Source organism: Eptesicus fuscus, chromosome 9 (assembly GCF_027574615.1).
Source record: "Eptesicus fuscus isolate TK198812 chromosome 9, DD_ASM_mEF_20220401, whole genome shotgun sequence".
NCBI classification, from domain to species: Eukaryota; Metazoa; Chordata; class Mammalia; order Chiroptera; family Vespertilionidae; genus Eptesicus; species Eptesicus fuscus.
This window is the reverse complement of record NC_072481.1, coordinates 17,179,750-17,200,765: the sequence shown is the minus strand read 5'-3', so window position 1 is coordinate 17,200,765 and position 21,016 is coordinate 17,179,750. Positions and strand designations below refer to the sequence as shown.

Here is a 21,016-nt window from a genome sequence, read left to right as displayed (position 1 = left end):
CCATATAATTTGATTAATAGCTACAACCTGAATTATTTCTTGGTCTCAGATCTGGCTAAGAATAGAAATTTTCATATTCAGTCTCTTATAATCCACTGAGATGGGAATATATTGCATATTCCAAATTCATTTACTTATTCAAAAAAGATTTGTATACCTGCTATATTCAGACACCTTATTAGCTATGCCTACTATCTTTTTTTTTTTTTATGTTTTTATTGATTTTGAGAGAGAGGAAGGGAGAGGGATAGAGAGATAAAAACATCGATGAGAGTCATCGATTGGTTGCCTCTTGCATGCCCCCAACTGGGGATCAAGCCCGGAAACCCAGGCATGTGCCCTGACTGGGAATCAAACCAGTGACCTCGAGGTTCAGGGTTAATGTTAAACCACTGAGCAACACAGGCCTGGTATATGCCTTCTATCGTAATTCAGAGCTCCTGTATAACTTTTTTAACTGGACCTCTATTTCGTTTTTCTCTCTTCTAATCCATTTTCAGAGCAATGCCAAATTAATCTTTATTAAGGAGGAACTCTGATCTTGTCACTCTGCTCAACAATTTCAGTGACTCCCACTTGTTTCAGATTTGTCTGAACTCTTTTAGCCTGGTATTCAAGGTCTTGGCTATCTGTCTTTCTCTCTCTCGCTACTTCCCTTCCCTTTATATACCTCCCTTAATATAATATATGCTTCTTGGAAGCTGAAGCCCTTGCTTTTCTTCCTATGTATCTTTTTCGGACTTTTTCTATTTTCCTAGAACACACTTCTCTCCTACTCCTGTACATCCTTATGCTCAGTTCACATACCACTTCTTTATAGCCTTCCTTCATTTTCTTCTCCTCCAAACCTGAAAAGAATCTTTTTGCCTTCTGAAACAACGCTTCCCTCCAGTATTTTATCATTATTACTCATGGTACATATAACACTTGTTCTTATAAGTGCAGCATAACTCACCATATAATATAACTGTTATCTAAAAATTCAGTGCATAAAATGTGGGATCATCTTATTGCATAAATGAAATGTGAGGTCAGCCCTAACCAGTTTGGCTCAGTGGATAGAGCGTCGGCCTGTGGACCGAAGGGTCCCAGGTTCAATTCTGATCAAGGGCAGGTACCTCTGTTGTAGGCTCCTCTCTGGCCCGGGCGCTGGTCTGGGCTCATGCAGGAGGCAACCAGTTGATGTGTTTCTCTCACATCAATATTTCTCTCTGTCTTTCCCTCTCTCTTCCACTCTCTCTAAAAGTCAATGGAAAAATATCCTCGGGTGAGGATTAAAACAAACAAATGAAAAAGGAATGTGAGGTCATCTAGCTAGTGTATATTACCAGAAGTTTCACTGCTGAATTCAAATCCCTAGTTAAACCTGATGGTTGACACCATTTACTAGCAGTATACTCTGGCTTAAATATCAGTGGAAAAATTACAAGTCCTCTCTGGGACTTCCCAGATTTTATTATCTGGCTCCTGTTGTATAGGCTTGATCTGGCAATATTGGGTCCCCTTCCTACTCCCTTGCCTTTTCTCTACCGGCCTCACCCTCTTTTCTAAGCCCCACTTTTCCTCTTAGAACTTTAGTTTGGCCCTAGCCAGTTTGGCTCAGTGGATAGAGTGTTGGCCTGTGAACTGAAGGGTCCTGGGTTCAATTCCAGTCAAGGGCACATGCCCATGTTGCAGGATCAATCCCCAGTAGGAGGCATGCAGGAGGCAGCCAATCTATGATTCTCTCTCATCATTGATGTTTCTATCTCTCTTACCCTCTCCCTTCCTCTCTGAAATCAACAAAAATATTTTTAAAATAATTTTTAAAAGAACTTTAGTTTGGCCCAGAGGGCTGGGTGAAGAACAAGAGCCAGTTGTGAAGCCTGTTCTATCCAATTTTCTATTATTTTAGTTCTATTCTATATGTAGACATAAGGGCATAAACAAGTTTAATCCATCCTTTTTAAAAATATTTTTTATTGATTTCAGAGAGAAAGGGAGAGGGAGAGAGAGATAGAAACATCAATGATGAGAGGGAATCATTGATTGGCTGCCTCCTGCATGCCCCCTACTGGGGTGGATCGAGCCTGAAACCTGGGCATGTGCCCTTTGCCGGATTCAAACCTGGGATCCTTTAGTCTGCAGGCCGATGCTCTATCCACTGAGCCAAACCAGCTAGGGCTAATCCATCCTTATATTTCACGTAGGGACATACATATAGCATACCATGAATTTTTCTAACATAGTAATTGGACCTTGGGGAGGATATTTGAAAATTATAAATTTCTCATAAAATTGTTTCTTAGGTAGGTTGTAGTAGAACCTGGAAAGGAAATATTAGCTCTACTTTTTGACCACAGTGAGAGACATTTTGTGGAAGGTTAGTCTCCTCATTATTGGTTCTTTGCATTTAGTGATATTAGCTATTTCTCCTATTTCTCATTACTAAAATAAATCACATATGCAAGTTTTTGTTTTCTTGAACTTTTCTAGACCTTATGCACATATCCTCTCAGTTCCTGTTTCGGAAACTGCTTATCCTGGGCAGACTCAGTACCAGACACTACAGCAGTCTCAACCGTATGCTGTCTACCCTCAGGCAACCCAAACGTATGGACTACCTCCTTTTGGTAAGGCATCCTATTTTAAGCTGTTTCTAAGAATATTGATTTTTATTCCCCAAAAAGCAAGCATAGCTTATCAGGAAGTGGAGAGATGAAGGGTTCTTTGTAGAGCACCTACCCAATTACAGGTGTAATAGAAGTTGGGTTTGCTACTTTCCAACAGCATATTTGATACATGTAATTATTATGTATCAAGTGTGCAAAGAATTATGTAATTATCATATATCAAGTGATATATGATAGTGACTGCCTCCTGTAAATATATAAGTTAACTTATATATTAATTATGAAAAAATCGTAATTTTTCAGTACTCATTTGTTTATCAAAGTCAGCTACCAAATTTCCAAGATACTAACTAAGTCTTAACTGTAAAACTTGGATTCTTTAAGTATTTGTGGAAAATCTTTGAGAAATTACTGTTTATTTTACTTTATATAAAGCACGGTACCTTGGTTAAGTAAGCATAATAAATGTATTTTGAGGTGACTGGTTTGCTAAAGCCAGGCAATCTAAATATCCTCATAGAATATGCCTTATAGTTGAGGAAATCCCCAATTTTGTATAACCTTATATGCATAGAAAATTTTGTTCTTTGGTTTTAGGCATCTTGGACATGAACTATAAATTAGAATGATTTACTAAGAAGAGAGTTTGAGATTCTTTGCACACCTGATATCTGCATTAATTTTTTTCTGTGTATGTAAATTGATAGATATATTAGTGTGGTTGATTCTGTGTTTTGTGGCTTAATTCTCTGTTTTGATTTAAATTTATTATTAGCAAGTCCTACGTCCTTTATGGTATTTTTGAACAACAGTGGGTCATTCTTGTTGTTCATTGTTAAATAAAACTTCTATTATACCTCTGGATTCAGGTTATGGAATACCTAACATAGTGCCATGTGCATGTAGGTCCTAGATATTATGGTGTCTTTTGTGAACGCTGCATTTTCCCTGTAGTAAAGAAAATTCTGTAAAATAGATTAATCCTTGTTAAAAACTTGAAGAAAATAGTGTTTATATTGTGAAGTAATATTTACTATTTGGGGGTGAGGAAAACTTGTTTTATAAATTCTCTAATTTAGAGAGAAGTAATCACTGGTTTAATTTGACTTTAAGTTATATATGAGACTTACTGGAGGGAGATGTAGATTGGGGTAATGTGAATGATATGTATAGCATATTCTCATAATTTATAAAGGACATTACGAAGCGATGTGTGAAATATTTTTTAAAGTGACTCTTTTTAAGACATTTTCCTATGTTTTAGCATGGCTTTTTTTAATGTGTTCACTCAAATATAGAACACTTTATTTCTTTCTTCTTGTGAAGATTTCAGAAATTCTGTCACTTTAGTATTGATTGTTAGCACTAGAACTAGGTTAGCCAATCTGTTATTTTATTTCAAGTGTAAACTGGCTTCAGAAAATTTCATTGTAATAATATTGTCTAATATATATTGAGTGCTTACTATACTAAGCAGTATGAAAAGAGTAAGTATTTTACACTTTGTCTTATTTAATCCTCTGAACAGTCTGAAGAAATAAGTAGTAGCATTAGCCATTATTACAGATAAGGAAACAGGCTTAGAAGGATTAAGTGAAATGACTAGCGTGAGGTCATACAATTAGTAAATGCCTAGGATTGGAATTGAACCCAAGTGTGTTTATCTCCAGGAGTGCTCATAGCTTAGGTCAGCGATTTTCAAACAAAATTTTAGCAACTAGTTTATGTGAACCATGAGATGAAAAGGGCTGAAAATTGCTGATTTAGGTCTATATAAAAAAGGTAGTCTCAGAGTTGAGTTTGAAATTTAAAAATTTCCTCTTCTAGAAGAAAGGAAAAAAGACTAGAGGAAATCTAAGGAGTCTATGAGTAATTTTTAAAAGTAAAGGCATAGTAGTCATACTCTTTTCAGAACTATGTAGAAATGTGGTGGGATGGCAGAAAGGATGAGAGGTTTAACTTTCAATGAGACCTGAATGTGTGAAGAAAGGGAAGTCTTTTCTTTCTATGGGCTCATATAAAATTGCCTTAGCTGCTACTGTTCTAAATTCTTTTAAAAAACTTTAATGTGAGATGAATATTTGACATATATTAAGAGCGTTAAGGATGTTCATACCATTTCCCTTAGTAATTTCACTTCGAGAAATTTATCCTATGGAATTAGAGATATCCACAAAACTTTCCTATGATATTCATTGCAGCATTATTTATAATAGCAAAAGATTGGATACAACATACATATTCAAAGGTTTGTGTTCAATTGCAGTGTATCCATAGAATTGAAAACTGTGTAGCCATTATTCTTTTTTTTCTTTAATCCTCACAGAAGGGCATGCATAGAGAAAGGAAGGGAGAAAGAGAGGGAGAAACATTGATGTGAGAGAGAAACATTAATTGGATGGTTGCCTTCTGTAGCTCCCCAACTGGGGATCAAACCCACAACCCAGGTATGGGCCCTGATCAGGAATTGAACCAGCAATCTTTCGGTGTACAGGATGATGCTCAACCTACTGAGCCACTCCAGTTGGGTATAAGTCACTTTCTTAAAGAATATTTAGCATCTTGAGAAAACAAATTATTATTAATTGAAAAAATTGCCATGTAAAATTGAAAATCCTATATAATAAAAGGCTAATATGCAAATAGACCAAATGGCAGAACAACCAAATAACTGGTCGCTGTGATGTGTGCTGACTACCAGGGGTTACTCGCGGAACATGGCGGGCGTCAGCAGCAGGCGGCAGATTGCAGAACATGGCGGGCATCAGTTACTGTCATTGGCAAGCCTCTGGTGGTTACTGAAAATTCTTTGCGCCCACATGCCGCAGTCCCGCCCGGCACTTGCACCTGCTGCCGGCACCAGCCCCACTTACACTTGCTGCAGGTGCCGGAGCCACCACTTGCACCACTGCCGGTGCCCAGCCCTGGCCCCAATCGCTCAGCACCATCAGTGGGTGCGAGTGGTGGCTGCCAGCCCCAATCGCCCCTGAGGGCCTCTCCACCTCCCCCTGCTCCTGAGGGGCGATCAGGAGCAGCCCCAACTGCTCAGCATGTGGGAGCAGGACCGGCGGCAGGAGCGGGGCTGCTGGCAGAGGGGACGGGGGCTATGGTGTGAGGGGCCCGGCAGGGGCACAGAGGATGGGCCGAGACCCACCCTTGTGCCCATTGCAGTCTCTTGGCCCACAGTTCCTTTCAAGGTACATGAATTCGTGCACTGGACCCCTAGCACAATATCCCCAGTTAGTATATTTTTTAAATCCTATATAATAAAAGGGTAATATGCAAATAGACCAAATGGAAGAACAACTGAACAACCAGTCAAAGCGTAATATGCTAATGATATGCTAAGGCTGCTCAACCGCTCGCTATGACGTGCACTGACCACCAGGAGGCAGATGTTCCAATCAGTAGGTTTGCTTGCTGCTGGGGTCTAGCCGATCAGGACTGAGCGAGATGGGCTGGACATGCCCTGGAGCCCTCCACAGTCCCTCCCCAGCCCGATCATGTACCAGTGGGGTTCCTCAGCCTGGTCTGCACCCTCTCGGAATCTGGGACCCCTCTGGGGATGTCGGTGAGCCAGTTTCAGCTCAGTCCTGCAGGCCACTCCCCTTGGGAGGGCGCCGGACAGGGTTCATGGCTGGCGAGTGCTGCTATGGCAGCACAAGCCTCTCCTTATCGGGACTGATTGATTGGGCACGAGCCCGCGTCAGGCACAGTGGGGCCAGGATGAGCGGGAGCAGCAGGTAGGATCTGCAGGCAGTGTTGGACTGCGAGTTTTGGCTGGATCCCTGCAGGCCACCCAGAGGGATCCTACCCGTGCACGAATTCATGCGCCGGGCCTCTAGTATGTACATAAAGACTAATTTGGAAGAAAAAATGTGAACTTACCAGTACAGGCACTATACAGATTTGATCTCAGTTACCACAGAACCATGCAAAGGTAGAACTGCCTATAATTTTTTGTGTGTGGTGAGACTATATGAATTTTTCCTTACGCTCTATATTTTCCTAATTTTCTATAATATAATGTACATATTTTATAATTAGGATAAGTACTGAGGTTAAATTACTTGGCATTTATAATAGCTCATCCCAGTGAACTATTAAATCAGCAAATCAAAATAGTCTTCCATGTGATTTTTTTTCCTCGCATTAACACGTACTTCAATTCCTAACCAAACTAATCTCTAAAAATCCACTACTTTGATATGTGTTACGATAAACTGAACTGCTCAGGTTAGTTTCGTTATTGATTAACTCATAGTGACACATATTTGTGCTCAGAGACTTGGGTAAAGTTTACAATAAGACCCCAGTGTGGGGCAGCAGGAGGATGGCACTCAGAGACAGACTTCCTTTCCCATTGTTAGACCCGGCTGATGCCCCACATCAGTCTTTTTGTGCTTAAAATGACTTGAGAGACTTTGTAGTTGTAGGCATACAGCAGTGGGCTAGTGGTCAGGAAACCAAGATTTTGTTTCATCATTTGCTATTGGCAGTGATGCTCTATGGTTAAATCATACTACTATTACTTGGAATTCTCGGAAGGGTGCTTTTGAAGGAAGATGCTTATATGCTTAAACACAGGGTTACAGTAATGCTGGCAGCGGTATCCACATTGTCTTTTATTCCTCTACTCTTCATAAAATAATTACGTATAAGTACTTCATGTTTCTGGTCAAAAACATTCAAAACTATTCCCTTATCTTGGACATTTTGCCCTAATTTTTAACCTTATAAAAAGAACCAGTTTATAGGCATTTTACATTTTAAAACTTTAAAAATACAAAATAATGAGGCTAGCAAAACATTCTCAGTTAATATTTTTACTAATAAGGTAGGATTTTACTACAGTATAATTATAAAAATGTTCACAAATCCAACACCTTTAGTTCAGAACCCATGTAGAAAAAACACATTGATTACAATAAATCTGAAAGTTATTATGATGTTGAAATAGCAATTTGTTTACTAGAAATTATGAATCATGGCACTAGTATCCAAATTTCATATAATAAATGTTTTAAAAATAATATTCTTTATTGAAAATTAGATATAGCAAGAACTTTAGCTGTGGCTAACCTGGACAAGATTTTTTAAATGATCTTGAACTGGAGGGTGCGGGAGCAGTTCTCCTAATTCATGCTAGAGATGTTTATATTCTTCAATCTCCTCAAATAAATCATTTTATGTGTTTAATAGGTAAGAAAATAACATGGCTTTTTGTTTTTTTAATGCTTCGAGTTTGGGCCAAGGCAATTACCATGTCCCACTGTCAACCTTTTAAGATTTTTACATCTCCCTATACTATTCTTAATATTTACTTTTCAACAAATTTTACAGATCCGAGTTGCACTAAGATATCTCAGTGCCCTGGTGAAGCAGAGGTTCTTATTATTAAAGCATTATATTTCTATAAATTCTTTATCAGATGAGGAGTAAATGAAATGAGTTAATGTTGAATTTGAAACTGTGGCTGACGTTGGTATTGACTTCTTACCTGGAATGTATTTGATTGATGAACCTTCTTGAACCAAATTCTCAGCTTCAACTACACTGATCCAGCAACTGTAGCTATTCAGAACACAATGAATAACCAGACAATACGTTTTTTTATAAATAGACTTTTGCATAGCCAAAATTATCACAAAAACAACTCAATAAAGGACATCCTTGGGCTCTCATGTAGAAGCAAAGCTTTGTGTATGGTTTCCTAGTTTACTACCAATGAAAAGGGAGATAGATACAATCAGAGATAGGAGATTGTCAAGAAGTGAAAGATCACAGAGAAAAAACAGTGATACAAGTATCTAAAATTATAGAACCATAATTGAATTCTATTTAGTACTAAGCAAATGTCTTCACATATCACAATAATCTGTTTCTGTAATATATATATATATATATATATATATATATATATACACATATATATATGTATATATATCACAGCACAATATTTATCTTTGTAGAAATAACTCTTATGATAAAAATTGAAAGGTATGCTCACTATTTCCTTCCTGTCAAGAAGGCAGGAAGAGAGATAAATATATTAGAAAGATTGTCACTCAGGAGCATTGTGATAAAAATGAATAGCTATGATGTTTATCAGTATGAGATAGATTTATATGTTCTGACATGAATCAATGTCTCTTAGAGGTATGTATAAAAGCAAATTATGAACAGTGTGTATAACACCTTTTAAATTTTTATTAAAAAGAAGAAAAAAGATTAGTAAGTACATAGAAGAAACCTGAGTGACTTTTCTGCAAAGTTAATAGTGGTTAAATCTGGATGATGGGATTACATATGACTTTGTTTTTTCTAAGTTACATATTTTGGTAATGTTTTTAATTTATAAAAATAAGCAGATGGTGTCTTTCTTAATCAGAAGAAAGGCAGAAAAGTATTTAATACATTTTAGAAAAATTTGGTGCTTTTTTAATGGGTAAGTGAATTTTAAACTTATGTGGAATGTCTCCCACTTTGACAATGCAGATAAATGATTTATTGCTGTACATGGACATCACACACTTTACATCAAATACTCTGGTTGGGTGTCAGTAGCTTTTTTTTTTTCTTTTTTTTTTTTAACCCTGATCAATTTCCCCCAATCGCTGAAATGAAAATATATATATATATAATTATTGGGGTCTTGACAAGATTTTTGTTTCCATGGCCCCACTCCCTAGTTCTTTGAAATTGTATTTGCTTGTGGTACATTGTAAGTGGGAGAATCAATAATTTTCTCTTACAAGCAAATTTATTTTCTTTTAAGATTTAGATTTTAAACTACTGGCTGATATTTAAAAGCATAACCATGCTCCCTAGTCCCAGTGTATTGTTTGTAATTGGTCCAATTTATCTGATTCAGGTGCATTGTGGCCAGGTATGAAACCTGAAAGTGGTTTAATTCAGACTCCATCTCCAAGTCAACACAGTGTTCTTACCTGCACTACAGGGTTAACCACAAGCCAGCCAAGCCCAGCACATTATTCTTATCCCATTCAAGGTAAATAGGCATGGTTTTGTGTGTGTATGTTTTATTATTGTTGGTTTTTGTTTTTAATCTACCTGTATCTCCAGGGTAATAGGAGCTCTGTCTTCTAAAAGAAAAGGGGGTGCCATTGTGCATGCTTTTTGTGTTAGGCAAACCAGAACCTAGGAGCATGGTTTGTAAGTAGTTTAACCTTTTCATGTGAACTGCTCAGTGGAATTGAAGCCTTCCCTTTTGCATGTTGGTGTTCAGAAAACCAGTCTGTTCTCAGTGGCATTTTGTCCTATAAATAAGCAGAAGACTCTATGGTTAGAACTTTACTGACTTTCATATAAAGTCCAAATAGAGTGGATTGTGAGATGAGTGCTGCTTTGTGAGATGTGTGCCGCTCTTCTGCTGTGGTTTTATCATACCATTTACAATCACTTCTTAGTGAGAGGGTTTTTTGGTTTTTTTTTGCTCAAAAAGTTGTTTCTATTTCATGATGAAAAGCATAGCATTAAACATCTCTGCCTTCCCAAATTCTTGCTCTAAAAGGTTAGAAGTATGTAGGACTATTAGGAACGAGGACAAAGAAACTCAAAAGGCACTATCGAATTAATTCCCAACCCATCCAAATCAAATGCATGCAATTTATCAATGATTCAGATTGGGAATTAATGTCCATGTACCTTGCTTCTCATCTGCCTCCTTTCTCCTGATTTCTCCCAGCTTTTAAATATTATTCCTTATAAAACGGGTAAAAACTGGTCTGAGGTACTCTTAAAATACAAACTTTGATGATGAAAAATGTTTTGGTGTAGATTATTTTAAAATATTTTGACTTTTAGTTTTAACTATTTTCAATTAAATGATTGAGAACTACTTCTGCTTGGCCCATTGAGAACAGAACCGGTCACTACATTCTAAGACATTGTTCTGAGCTACCTTTACCCTCTATTATTTACGAAGTCTCCTCTTACTGATTTTTTTTTTCTTTCTTTGTCCCCTCCCCCTTCTTTCTGTCTGAACTGAGAACAAACCAGAGGGAAAAACTCAAAGAGCATGACTTTGTCTGTCTTCCCGTCTATCCCTTTTGATTTTTATGAAGTATTCTCTAGGTTGGTAGGCCTTTTGGGTCCAACTAGATAAATCTAGTTGTCAAGTCCCTCTAAAGGGGTATATCCCTGATGACTACACCACGGTCGTGAAAGAAAAGCAGGGGGTACTCTTTTTTTTTTTATATATTACTAACCCTCTCCCAAGGTGTAGAACTTCTCCATAGTTGTATCTTAAGTTTGAGGAACCTAATAGCTATGCTTCTTATCCCTCTTTTTTTAAAAAGAGGAACCACCTTTGGAGGTCTTTTAGAACGCATTGCTTTAAAGGGGTCATGAAAATATCCTTTAAATTCCATTAACCACTATCCTAACTTATCTGTAAGTACATTTCCCCCCCTTTTCATAGATTAACTTGATTTCCACACATTTTGCTAAGTGTTTATTGCTGGTGTTTATTAAATGCTTACTATGTTTTTAGCATTGTTTTAAACAATAGATAGGTGTTAATCATGTAATCTTCACAATATACTTTGAGGGAAGTACTATTTCATTGTAAAGAAGGTGAACAAAAGACACAGAAAAAGCAAAGTGGCTTGTCAAAGGTCACAATGTTAGTAAATAATAAAGTGAGTGTGTTAGCTGGGCAGTCTGACCACAGAGCATGAGTGATTTATGATTGAAAATATATGATATTTAATATTGAAGTCATGGTATCAATATCAATCCTCCCATAATTAAGAACCTGTAGTGGCAAATATCTAAATTTATTTTTCATCCCTTTTTCTGGTTAACTTATTGGTCCATTGTATTATTCATAAGAACTTTCGCACAGAAATTAAGGCAGAAGTTCACCAAATTGAATGTCAACTATAATTGAAAAAAATTATTTTATTTTTTAATCCTCACCTGAGGGTATTTTTCCAATTGATTTTTTAGAGAGAGTGGAAGGAAAGAAGGAGGGAAAAGAGAGAGAGAACATTGATGTGAGAGAGACTCATCAATTGGTTGCCTCCCACATGTGTCCCTATTGGGGCCAGGGATCAAGCCTGCAACCCAGATATGTGCCTTTAATCAAAATCAAACCCAGTACTCTTCAGTCCATGGGCAGGTGATCTAACTACTGAGCAAAACTGGCTGGGGCAAAAAAAATTTTTAATTAAAAAAAAAGTAGTTTATCATTAACTTTATTGGGGTTTTTTTGTCACTTATTTTGAAGAAAAATAAATGGTTGAAAATAAGTTGGAACAATGGGCTAAAATGAAATATGGGTATTGGAACATTTAAATGACCTGGGTTCTCCACTCACTCTCCTCACCCCCACTTTTCATTTCCTTTAGCATGGACAATTAGTGTTAGCTGTCCAGGCTTCTTCCTCCCCACTATGTGACTACCCAGCCATTCCACAGAATACAAGCAAGGAGCATTGTATTGATTTTTTGTTTGTTTGTTAATCCTCACCTAAGGATATTTTTCCATTGATTTTTAGGGAGAGTGGAAGAGAGAGGGGGAAGACAGAGAGAAACATCAATATGAGAGAAACACATCAATTGGTTGCCTTCTGCACAAGCCCTGACCAGGGCCCGGTCGGGGAGGAGCCTGCAACCCAAGGTACCTGCCCTTGACCAAATTGAACCCAGGACCCTTTGGTCCACAAGCTGATGCTCTATCCACTGAGCCAAACCAGCTAGGGCAATTTTTTTTTTTTTAATGGTCAAAACAGCAACAATATCTCCTCATTCTACCCAAAGCATTCTATCCTTGACAGCAGCCCTTCTTCCTTTGGGAAGTTAGTGAAATGATCTCAAAAACCCAATTACTCTCTGGCTTCATCAGCTCTGATCAAAACCTTTTTTTATACCTCAGTGTTTATGAAAACCCTTTGATTAAGTAGGTCTGGCTTTTTTTATATTCATTTTTTTCTTACACTGTTTGTTATATGGCCCAATATCTGGTTATATTCTTCAGTTGAGATGGTTTAAATGATTAATATTCAAGTGGCAAAATTAATTACAGAAATTTCAAATTTAATTTTAACTCAATCTTGACTTTTAATGAAGGTCTTTGGGCTTTGATGTTGTTGGTAATACGTAATAGTCTTTCGTTGACCAGATTTGTTTTTTTATAGATTTTATTTTTTAGAATAGTCTTAAATTTATAGAAAAATTGAGTACATGGTATAGAGAGTTATATTTATCCCCCCACCTTGTACATAGTTTCCCCTATTATTAATATCTTACATTAGAATGGAACATTTGTTGCAATTAATAAACCAATATTAGTGTATTATTACTAATTAAGTCCATATTTATTCAGATTTCCTTAGTTTTTACCTGACACCCTTTTTCTGTTCTAGAATCCCATCCAGTATTCCACATTTTCTTTACTTGTCATGTCTCCTTAGGTTTCTCTTGATTATGCAGTTTTTCAGACTTTCCTTGTTTTTGATGACCTTGACATACTATACATGAATTCTACAAGTTACACGTGTATACAATACAAGATATAAATGAATCCCACAACTACTTACTGAGTATCACTTACTGTAGACCACTTTGCTAGATATTGGAATTAATGAATATCTTAAGATTCTGTCTTCATGGAGCTTACAGACTAGTCGAGGAGATAGAAAACAGGCAAGTAAATAAATAGATTTTTGAAAAGTGCTCTGAAAGGAATAAAGAATAGGTTGCTATGATTGGGAAAACAAGAAAAGAGTTAGTTTCAATAGAAGGGTCAGAGAGAGTCTCTCTGAGAAGGAGGAGCTATCATGCTGGGAGGAGGAGAGGGACAGGCCAGGGAGAACAATCCAGGCAGAGATCCTCTCTTGTTTTGAGTAACATGAAAAGGCCAGGGTGAACAAGGGTGGTGGAGAAACGTATATAAAATTAAAGGGGTGGATAGAAACTAAATCTTGCAGCAACTTTGATGTGCCATTAACCCTCCAGCTTTGGGGCAATGTCACTAATTCAACGCTGCTTCTCACAGTTCTATAACCAAAGTCTTCTGGTTAGAGCTCTCTAATTAGACTTCTAAGGGAGGGTGCGGGGGGGGGGGGGGGGGGCATGGTTCTTAGATGCTTTGTCTTTCTATGAGTTCACAGCTCCATTGTCAAAACGGGTGGAGACTTACCCAAAAACAGTTGGCTATGCCATTGGCATTTGGAGAGCTAAAAGCCTTTAGATATATATGAATAGGAGTTATCACTTGAGTTTTACTTGATCCTCTAAATTTGTACCTTTTATTGCATATCTTATTACTACTGCTTTTGTTTTTAAATCTGCAACTGACGAAGAATTGGGAGATCCCATTTTTATCATCTTAATATCTACCACTAGCTCCATGACTGTGGACAAATTACTTTAATTCTTCTTTGTCCAGGTTCTTCATCTGAAAGCTGGCATTGCAGCATTAACTGTTGTTTATATCTAATTTACCTTAATCTCTTCTAGATTTTCTCCTAAGCAGAGTTTCCTTAAGGAAAGGGATAAAAAATGTCCTTTGATTATGACCAGTACTTGCAAATTCTGCTGCATTTCTTTACTTGCCCTATTCTTAATGGAAATTTTCCTATTAACTTTCCCTATAGAGGACTTTGTTGCTAATGGGGTAGGTAGTTAGTCAGGTTTACCTGATGTTGAACCCTATGGTGTTTGTGACTGCAATGGGAACCAGGCTTAAGTGTGCTTATGATAAGTAAGTGAGAGGAACTAAGGACCATTACCTCAATCTCAGATACATTGTACGCCTGAAAAAAAGTTTCTGTGGCAAATATTAGTTAGTCACTGAGGGTTTGATTAAAATCCTAATGAAATCTGTGATAGAAAGGCATGAAAAACTTAACCCAAATTCCTTATCTCAAGATAGGCAGTCTAATTAACTTATAGGGTACATTTTTGCCTGGCCAGATATTACTTAATATTTTCTGAATTTTTCCAGAAAATCATTAAATGCCAGATCATTGTGTTTGTTGATCACAATAATTCCTTTGAGTAGTGCCCAATAAGCAACTTCAAGTACCTTTGAATTTGGAGGACCATTTCTCAGAGTAATTATGCTGCATCAGGAAAGGCATAATTTGGGGCAAGTGACAATAAATACTATACTAGTAGTGTAGGATTTACATGTGGATTTACCAGATCTCTTGTTATTTCTACTGATAGATAGTCAATAGACCACGTTACAGGTAAGTCATTTCCAATGCCAGAAAAGATGGGACTATAGTCATTTGGTTTGGCTTCTGACTTTATTGGTATCATTAGTATGAACCAGTGCATTGTACTAGAATATGTATCCTTCTAGGAATAGTTGAAGACCCAAGTCAAAACAGAAAAATATTTGAACTGTTTAATCAATTCTCAGTTATGGTATAGGATGTTAAAGAGGAAAACTAGTATTTGCTTCCTTTGCTAATGTTCTTTATATCCTTGGAGACCTGTTTATTTAAGATACAGTATGTTTTAAATTTCTTCTAGCTTTTCACATAATATCTTTAATATCTCTTAAAATTCTCAATCCTATAGCTTCAAGCACAAATGCCAGCCTGATATCCACTTCATCTACAATTGCCAATATTCCAGCAGCAGCAGTTTCCAGCATCTCAAACCAGGTACAGTGCTACTTTTGATTATCCTATTTGATAGGGTTCATCTAGCTAGCTCCTCCTCTTCTTTTCATTGTCAGTTTGCCAATCTAAAAAACAACCGGTATGTGGTGTGGAGAGACCCTTCTCTGAAAGCCCTGAGAACCAGTATCCTGGATGGTTTCTCAGGCCACCATCCAGTTTCTCTCATTTCTCTGCTAAGCCTCTCAATGATATGGTTCTATCTGCTCCCTTTTTCTATTGTGTGTGTCTCTACCTGCTACCCTGCCCCTTTTAGAATGTAAGCTCTACTAGGGTAGGGATTTATTTCTCTTATTTTGTTCACTTACATATTTCTAGAGTTCATAAAAATGCCTGGCATTCACAGTAAAGGCACATAATAAGTATTTGTGGAATGAATAAATGTTGCTTCCACTTTTATTTAGCTACTCATTCTTTTGTGAATTCTTTGTGGTAGGTTGGTTGGTTGGTTTTTAATTCTCATCTAAGGATATTTTTTCCAATTATTTCTAGAGAGAGTGGAAGGGAGGGAGGAGATGGTGAGAAAGAGAGTGAGAGAGAGAGATACACATCGACATGAGAGAGACACATCCATTGGTTGCCTGCCAGGGCTGGGGAACATGCAACCAAGGTACATGCACTTGACCAGGAATTGAACCCAAAACCCTTGGGTCCACAGGCCAATGCTCTATCCACTGAGAAAAACTGGCCAGGGCTGTGGTCTGATTTGTATCATTGTTCTGTTAACATTTTATATTGGATCACTGGTAATGTCTTCAGTGCCTTTATTGTTTATGTTTTGTTTGTTGTTTCTCTGCAGCAATTAATATTATCAACCATTGTATCCATAGATCTTTTTTTTCTGGCTGCATTTAACATACAACTATTCTGGTTCATTTTTTTATGTTTGTTCCTGCATTTGTTCATCTTTTAATCCACAAATATTTATTGAGTTCCTCCTATTAGGGATAAGATGTACCTGGCACTCTTCAGGGTACATCTATCTCTCTTCCTTTCTTAGCTTTTTTTGTATCAGGGACAGTCTGTATTTAGTTTTCCATCCCCAGGAATGTTTAATCACTTTCACTATATCCATTTACTACCTCTGAAATAAAGATTCTAGTCATAACCTTATGGTATCTACAGGCTTTCTGCTTATTAGTGGACTTTTTTTTAAATGTCCTGCTATTTCCTTAAGTTCACCATATATAAAAACAACCTTTCATTCTTCCCTTTTTTCTGTCACCTGTTCTCCAACAGTAAGACCACTTTTCTTTAGGACTTCTCAATTCTTTTTTTTTTTTTTTAATATATTTTATTGATTTTTTACAGAGAGGAAGGGAGAGGGATAGAGAGTTAGAAACATCGATGAGAGAGAAACATCCATCAGCTGCCTCCTGCACACCCCCCACTGGGGATGTGCCCGAAACCAAGGTACATGCCCTTGACCGGAATCGAACCTGGGACCTTTTAGTCCGCAGGCTGACGCTCTATCTATCCACTGAGCCAAACCGGTTTCGGCAGGACTTCTCAATTCTTGTTAATGAGACCATTTTTAATAAACCTAGGCCAGACCAGTCAACAATATTTTTTCCTCACTTATCCCTAATCCAGCTTTTTCTGGAATTCTTTCTTTTTCACTTTTGCTATCATTTCCCACGTTTTGTCCTCCAGCCCCTTAATCCTGAATTACTGTATTTAACTTTTCATCTCTCATTTTTTGCTGTGTTTGTCCATTTTCTAAACAACATCTGATTACTTTTCTCTAAATGTCACTCTTTATCCTAAACTCACCTGCTCATTATCTTTCTGTGTGTTTACTTGTTGGTTTGAATTTGGTAATCCCCATTTCCTGCTAAGCGAATTACCATTGGCTAAACAATCCATGTCATATTCCTTAACCAGTCATTCAAGCCTAAAGAGATCCTTTCAACCAGACTGAACATCTCTGGCTCCTTAATAAAATCTTTCAGAGCCTATTCTTGTATTTATTCCCTCAGCCTACTTATCTCAGTAAACACTCTAACCACAATCTTCTGTGATACTTGTCTTCCTCTGTGTTTCACTCATTTGACATATAATTTATTGCTAATTTGTTGGAAATGTTTTTTTCTTAGCTCCTTTTAAATTTTTAACTCCCTTGAGTACAGCTAGTATGACTTACTCTCTATAATAATCCATTTTCCCACCCATGCACATCCCCTCCCCCTCACTTAGGGTAGATACTTATATATTCTTTACAGATAATTGGTCTGATCAGTTAGTGTCTTTCTGTTTGTCATCAACTTCAGTATAGATGGAATTTTTTAAGCTGTGTTTTTGAGCTGTACATCATACCCATTTTTTAACAGCTTTATTAAGATATAATTGACATATAATAAACTTTACAGATTTAAATTGTACAGTTTGATAAGTTTTGACATGTATGTGCTCGTGATACCACCAAAGGTTCCCTTTGAATATTCTAAAGAAACATTGATTATTTTATTTTATTTTATATATATTTTTATTGATTTCAGAGAGGAAGGGAGAGAGAGATAGAAACATCAATGATGAGAGAGAATCATTGATCGGCTACCTCCTGCACACCCCACCCTGGGGATTGAGCCTGCAACCCAGGTATGTGCCCTTGGCCGGAATCGAACCTGGGACCCTTCAGTCCTCAGGCTGACGCTCTATCCACTGAGCCAAACCAGCTAGGGCTTGAAACATTGATTATTTTAGAAAGAAAGTTTTTAAACTGGGAAACTTTAATGTAGGATTTGTGATCTTTTTTGTTTAAGGTCTTCTGTCCTTAGAAGCACTACCATCTAGTGCAGTGGTTCATAAACTTTTTTCTTTTTAATGATTTCAGAGAAGAAGGGAGAGGAAGAGAGAGATAGAAACATCAGTGATGAGAGAAAATCATTGCCTCGCTGCCTCCTGCATGCCCTACACTAGGGATGGAGCCTGGAACCTGAGCATGTGCCCTGATGGGGAATCGAACTGTGACCTCCTGGTTCACACCAGCTAGGCAATTTATAAACTTTTTAAAGAGTAGATCTTTCTTCAAGAATTCCATGCAGATATTTATCTAGAAATTCAATACATAAAATAGGAAGAAAAAAAGAGAGAGATAGAGAGCTGTTACATTTAGAAGAATGGACATTATGTGTAGAGTGCATGGGACCTTTCCCTCTCAGCCTTCCTCCATTCCAGACAGCCATGAGGTATCTCCTCTTGACTCGTAGGTTTCCAACAGAATGCATTTTGAAAATCATTTCTTTAAGCTGAAGATATAATAAGAAGCCAAATTAATGTTTAAGGAAAATAATTATGAATAAGAAGGGCATGAAATCTTTTGTGTTGAAATTAATGTTTTGCTTTATCCTAAAAGTCTTATTTTTCTCCCTTAATCCCTTTGATGTACAGGACTATCCCACCTATACTATCCTTGGTCAGAGTCAGTACCAGGCCTGCTACCCCAGCTCCAGCTTTGGAGTCACAGGCCAAGCTAACAATGATGCTGAGAGTACCACATTAGCAGCAACCACATACCAGACAGAGAAGCCTAGTGTCATGGTACCTGCGCCTGCAGCACAGAGACTTTCCTCTGGTAAGCACCACAACTCTAAAAACTTTGGCTTAAGGGCACTTCAGTAGGCAATGGTGAAGATTATTTTGTTCTGGTCTAAGTTACTGTTACCATGCTATTGGCTTTCCCTCTCAGGAGTATATGAACATTGAAGCCAGACTGTAACAAGTCATTGGCAGGCTGAATGTAAATACCTGATGCTGTAAACAGAAAAGTACCAAGAATGAAAAGACTGCATTTATGACTCCTATTTCATCCCACCACCCTTCTATAGCTCTAACATGATTGTCACAGGGAACTTCAGAATCATGGCACATTTTATAAAAGTTGGAGGATTCCAGTTTTAGTCTGAATATTTTGGACTTCTGTTCAGCTTCAGAGCAGTAGTTCTCAATTTTTTCTTTAAGATTCTAAGAAAAGCTAAAGAAACATGAAATTTTACCTACAAATTTAGGTCTGTGCATTTAGCTTTGAAATGTTTCACTGGATTATGATGTCCAGGTTAAAACAAACAAACGCTGAGACATTCAATAAACATATGCACACACTTTAAAAAATATATTTTTTTTTATTGATTTCAGAGAAGAAGAGAAACATCAGTGATAAGAGAGAATCATTGATTGGCTGCCTCCTGCACACCCTCTACCGGGGATTGAGCCCGCAACCCGGGCATGTGTCTGAACAGGAATTAAACCATGATCTCGGTTCATAGGTTGACTCTCAGCCGCTCAGCCACACTGGCTGGGCCATACTTTTTATTCATCACTATTTTTCATGAAAATTTGATGATAGTGATAGTTGTCTTCCTCTGTATTTCACTCATTTAAAGTTTGCTGTCATATATCACTTGAGGAAGGACTGTTTATTGTTATTAGCTCTCATGCATTTTTTTAAAAATAGTGCTCTACATCAACTAAAGCAGTTTTCTGTGTGCCTTTACCAGTCTTATAAGTAATGGACATACAGATTGTCGCTTCAAAATTATGTAACTTTGAAATAATTACATGTAATGATACTTCAGTTTTGATTTTGTTTCTCTAAATCTCTTTGTTCTTCATAACAATTTTAACTTTTGAATAATGGAGAATTTCAAACAGACAGACGTTGTCAGAGTAGTATAGTGAACCCTTATGTATCCAACATCCATCTTCAACAATAACAGCTCATAGGCAAACTTTTTTTCAACTATACTTCATCCAATTCCCTCTCCAAATTCTAGACATCATTCTAAAAGATAAATACTCAACATGACCACAATTTCATTATCCCATCTAAAATAATTCAACAATAATTTCTTAATATCATAAAGTACCAAGAGGTATTCTTCCCGTTTTCTCATAAATATTATTTTGTTTTTCTTTTTACAGTTTGTTTAACCCTTTGCACTTGCTTGCTTTTTTCGATTCCTTTATTCTACTGCTAACCGTGTTGAGTCACACTCGACATCCGAGTGCAAAGGGTTAAATTAGGATCCAAGTAAGATCCATACATTGTGATTGGAAGATACATATTTTGTCTTTTTAAATCTATAAATTCCTCCATCTCTTTTTTTATTCCCCTGTGTATTTTATTTGTTCAAGAAACTATTGCTTATCCCATAGCATTTCCCTGAATTGTGTTGATTATATCCTTACTAGAGGCCCGGTGCATGAAATTTGTGCACTGGGGGGGGGGGTGTCCCTCAGCCCAGCCTGCACCCTCTCCAATCTGGGACCCCTCGGGGTATGTCTGATTGCCAGACATTCCTCTCATAATCCGGGACTGCTGGCTCCCAACCGCTTGCTTGCCTGCCTGCCTGCCTGCCTGCCTGCCTGATTGCCCCTAACCGCTTCTGCCTGCCAGCCTGATCACCCCCTAACCACTCCCCTGCTAGCCTGATCGACGCCTGACTGCTCCCCTGCTGGCCTGATTGCCCCCAACTACCCTCCCCTGCTGGCCCAGTAACCCCCAACTGCCCTCCCTTGCCAGCCCGGTCACCCCTAACTGCCCTCCCCTGCCGGCCTGGTCGCCCCTAACTGCCCTCCCCTGCCAGCCTGGTCACCCCTAACTCCCCTCCCCTGCAGTCACAGTCCCCCACAACTGCCCTCCTCTGCTGGCGTGGTCACCCCTAACTGCCCTCTCCTGTCAGCCTGGTCACCCCCAACTGCCCTCCCCTGCTGGCCTGGTTGCCCCTAACTGCCCTCCCCTGTCGGC

The 21,016-nt window shown here is 37.9% G+C and overlaps 1 protein-coding gene and 1 pseudogene across 5 annotated transcripts in view; one reads left to right on the top strand and one right to left on the bottom strand.

The window, feature by feature from the left end:
* The window catches only part of LOC103291883 (60S ribosomal protein L15-like), a 34,085-nt pseudogene extending 24,090 nt beyond the window's left edge, over nt 1-9,995 (bottom strand).
* The window catches only part of EYA3 (EYA transcriptional coactivator and phosphatase 3), a 96,233-nt gene that overhangs the window by 48,949 nt on the left and 26,268 nt on the right, over nt 1-21,016 (top strand). For 4 of the 5 annotated variants that reach the window (XR_008557055.1, XM_028155205.2, XM_054721289.1 and 1 more), the window contains exons 6-9: nt 2,476-2,612; nt 9,487-9,624; nt 15,170-15,255; nt 18,661-18,844. Coding sequence is in view for 4 of the 5 variants with exons in the window: in XM_028155205.2 (XP_028011006.1) it covers nt 2,476-2,612; nt 9,487-9,624; nt 15,170-15,255; nt 18,661-18,844 (545 nt within the window). In the remaining variant the exon portion in view is untranslated. The remainder of the gene's footprint in view (nt 1-2,475; nt 2,613-9,486; nt 9,625-15,169; nt 15,256-18,660; nt 18,845-21,016) is intronic. The other variant, XM_008147995.3, reaches the window with a different exon arrangement.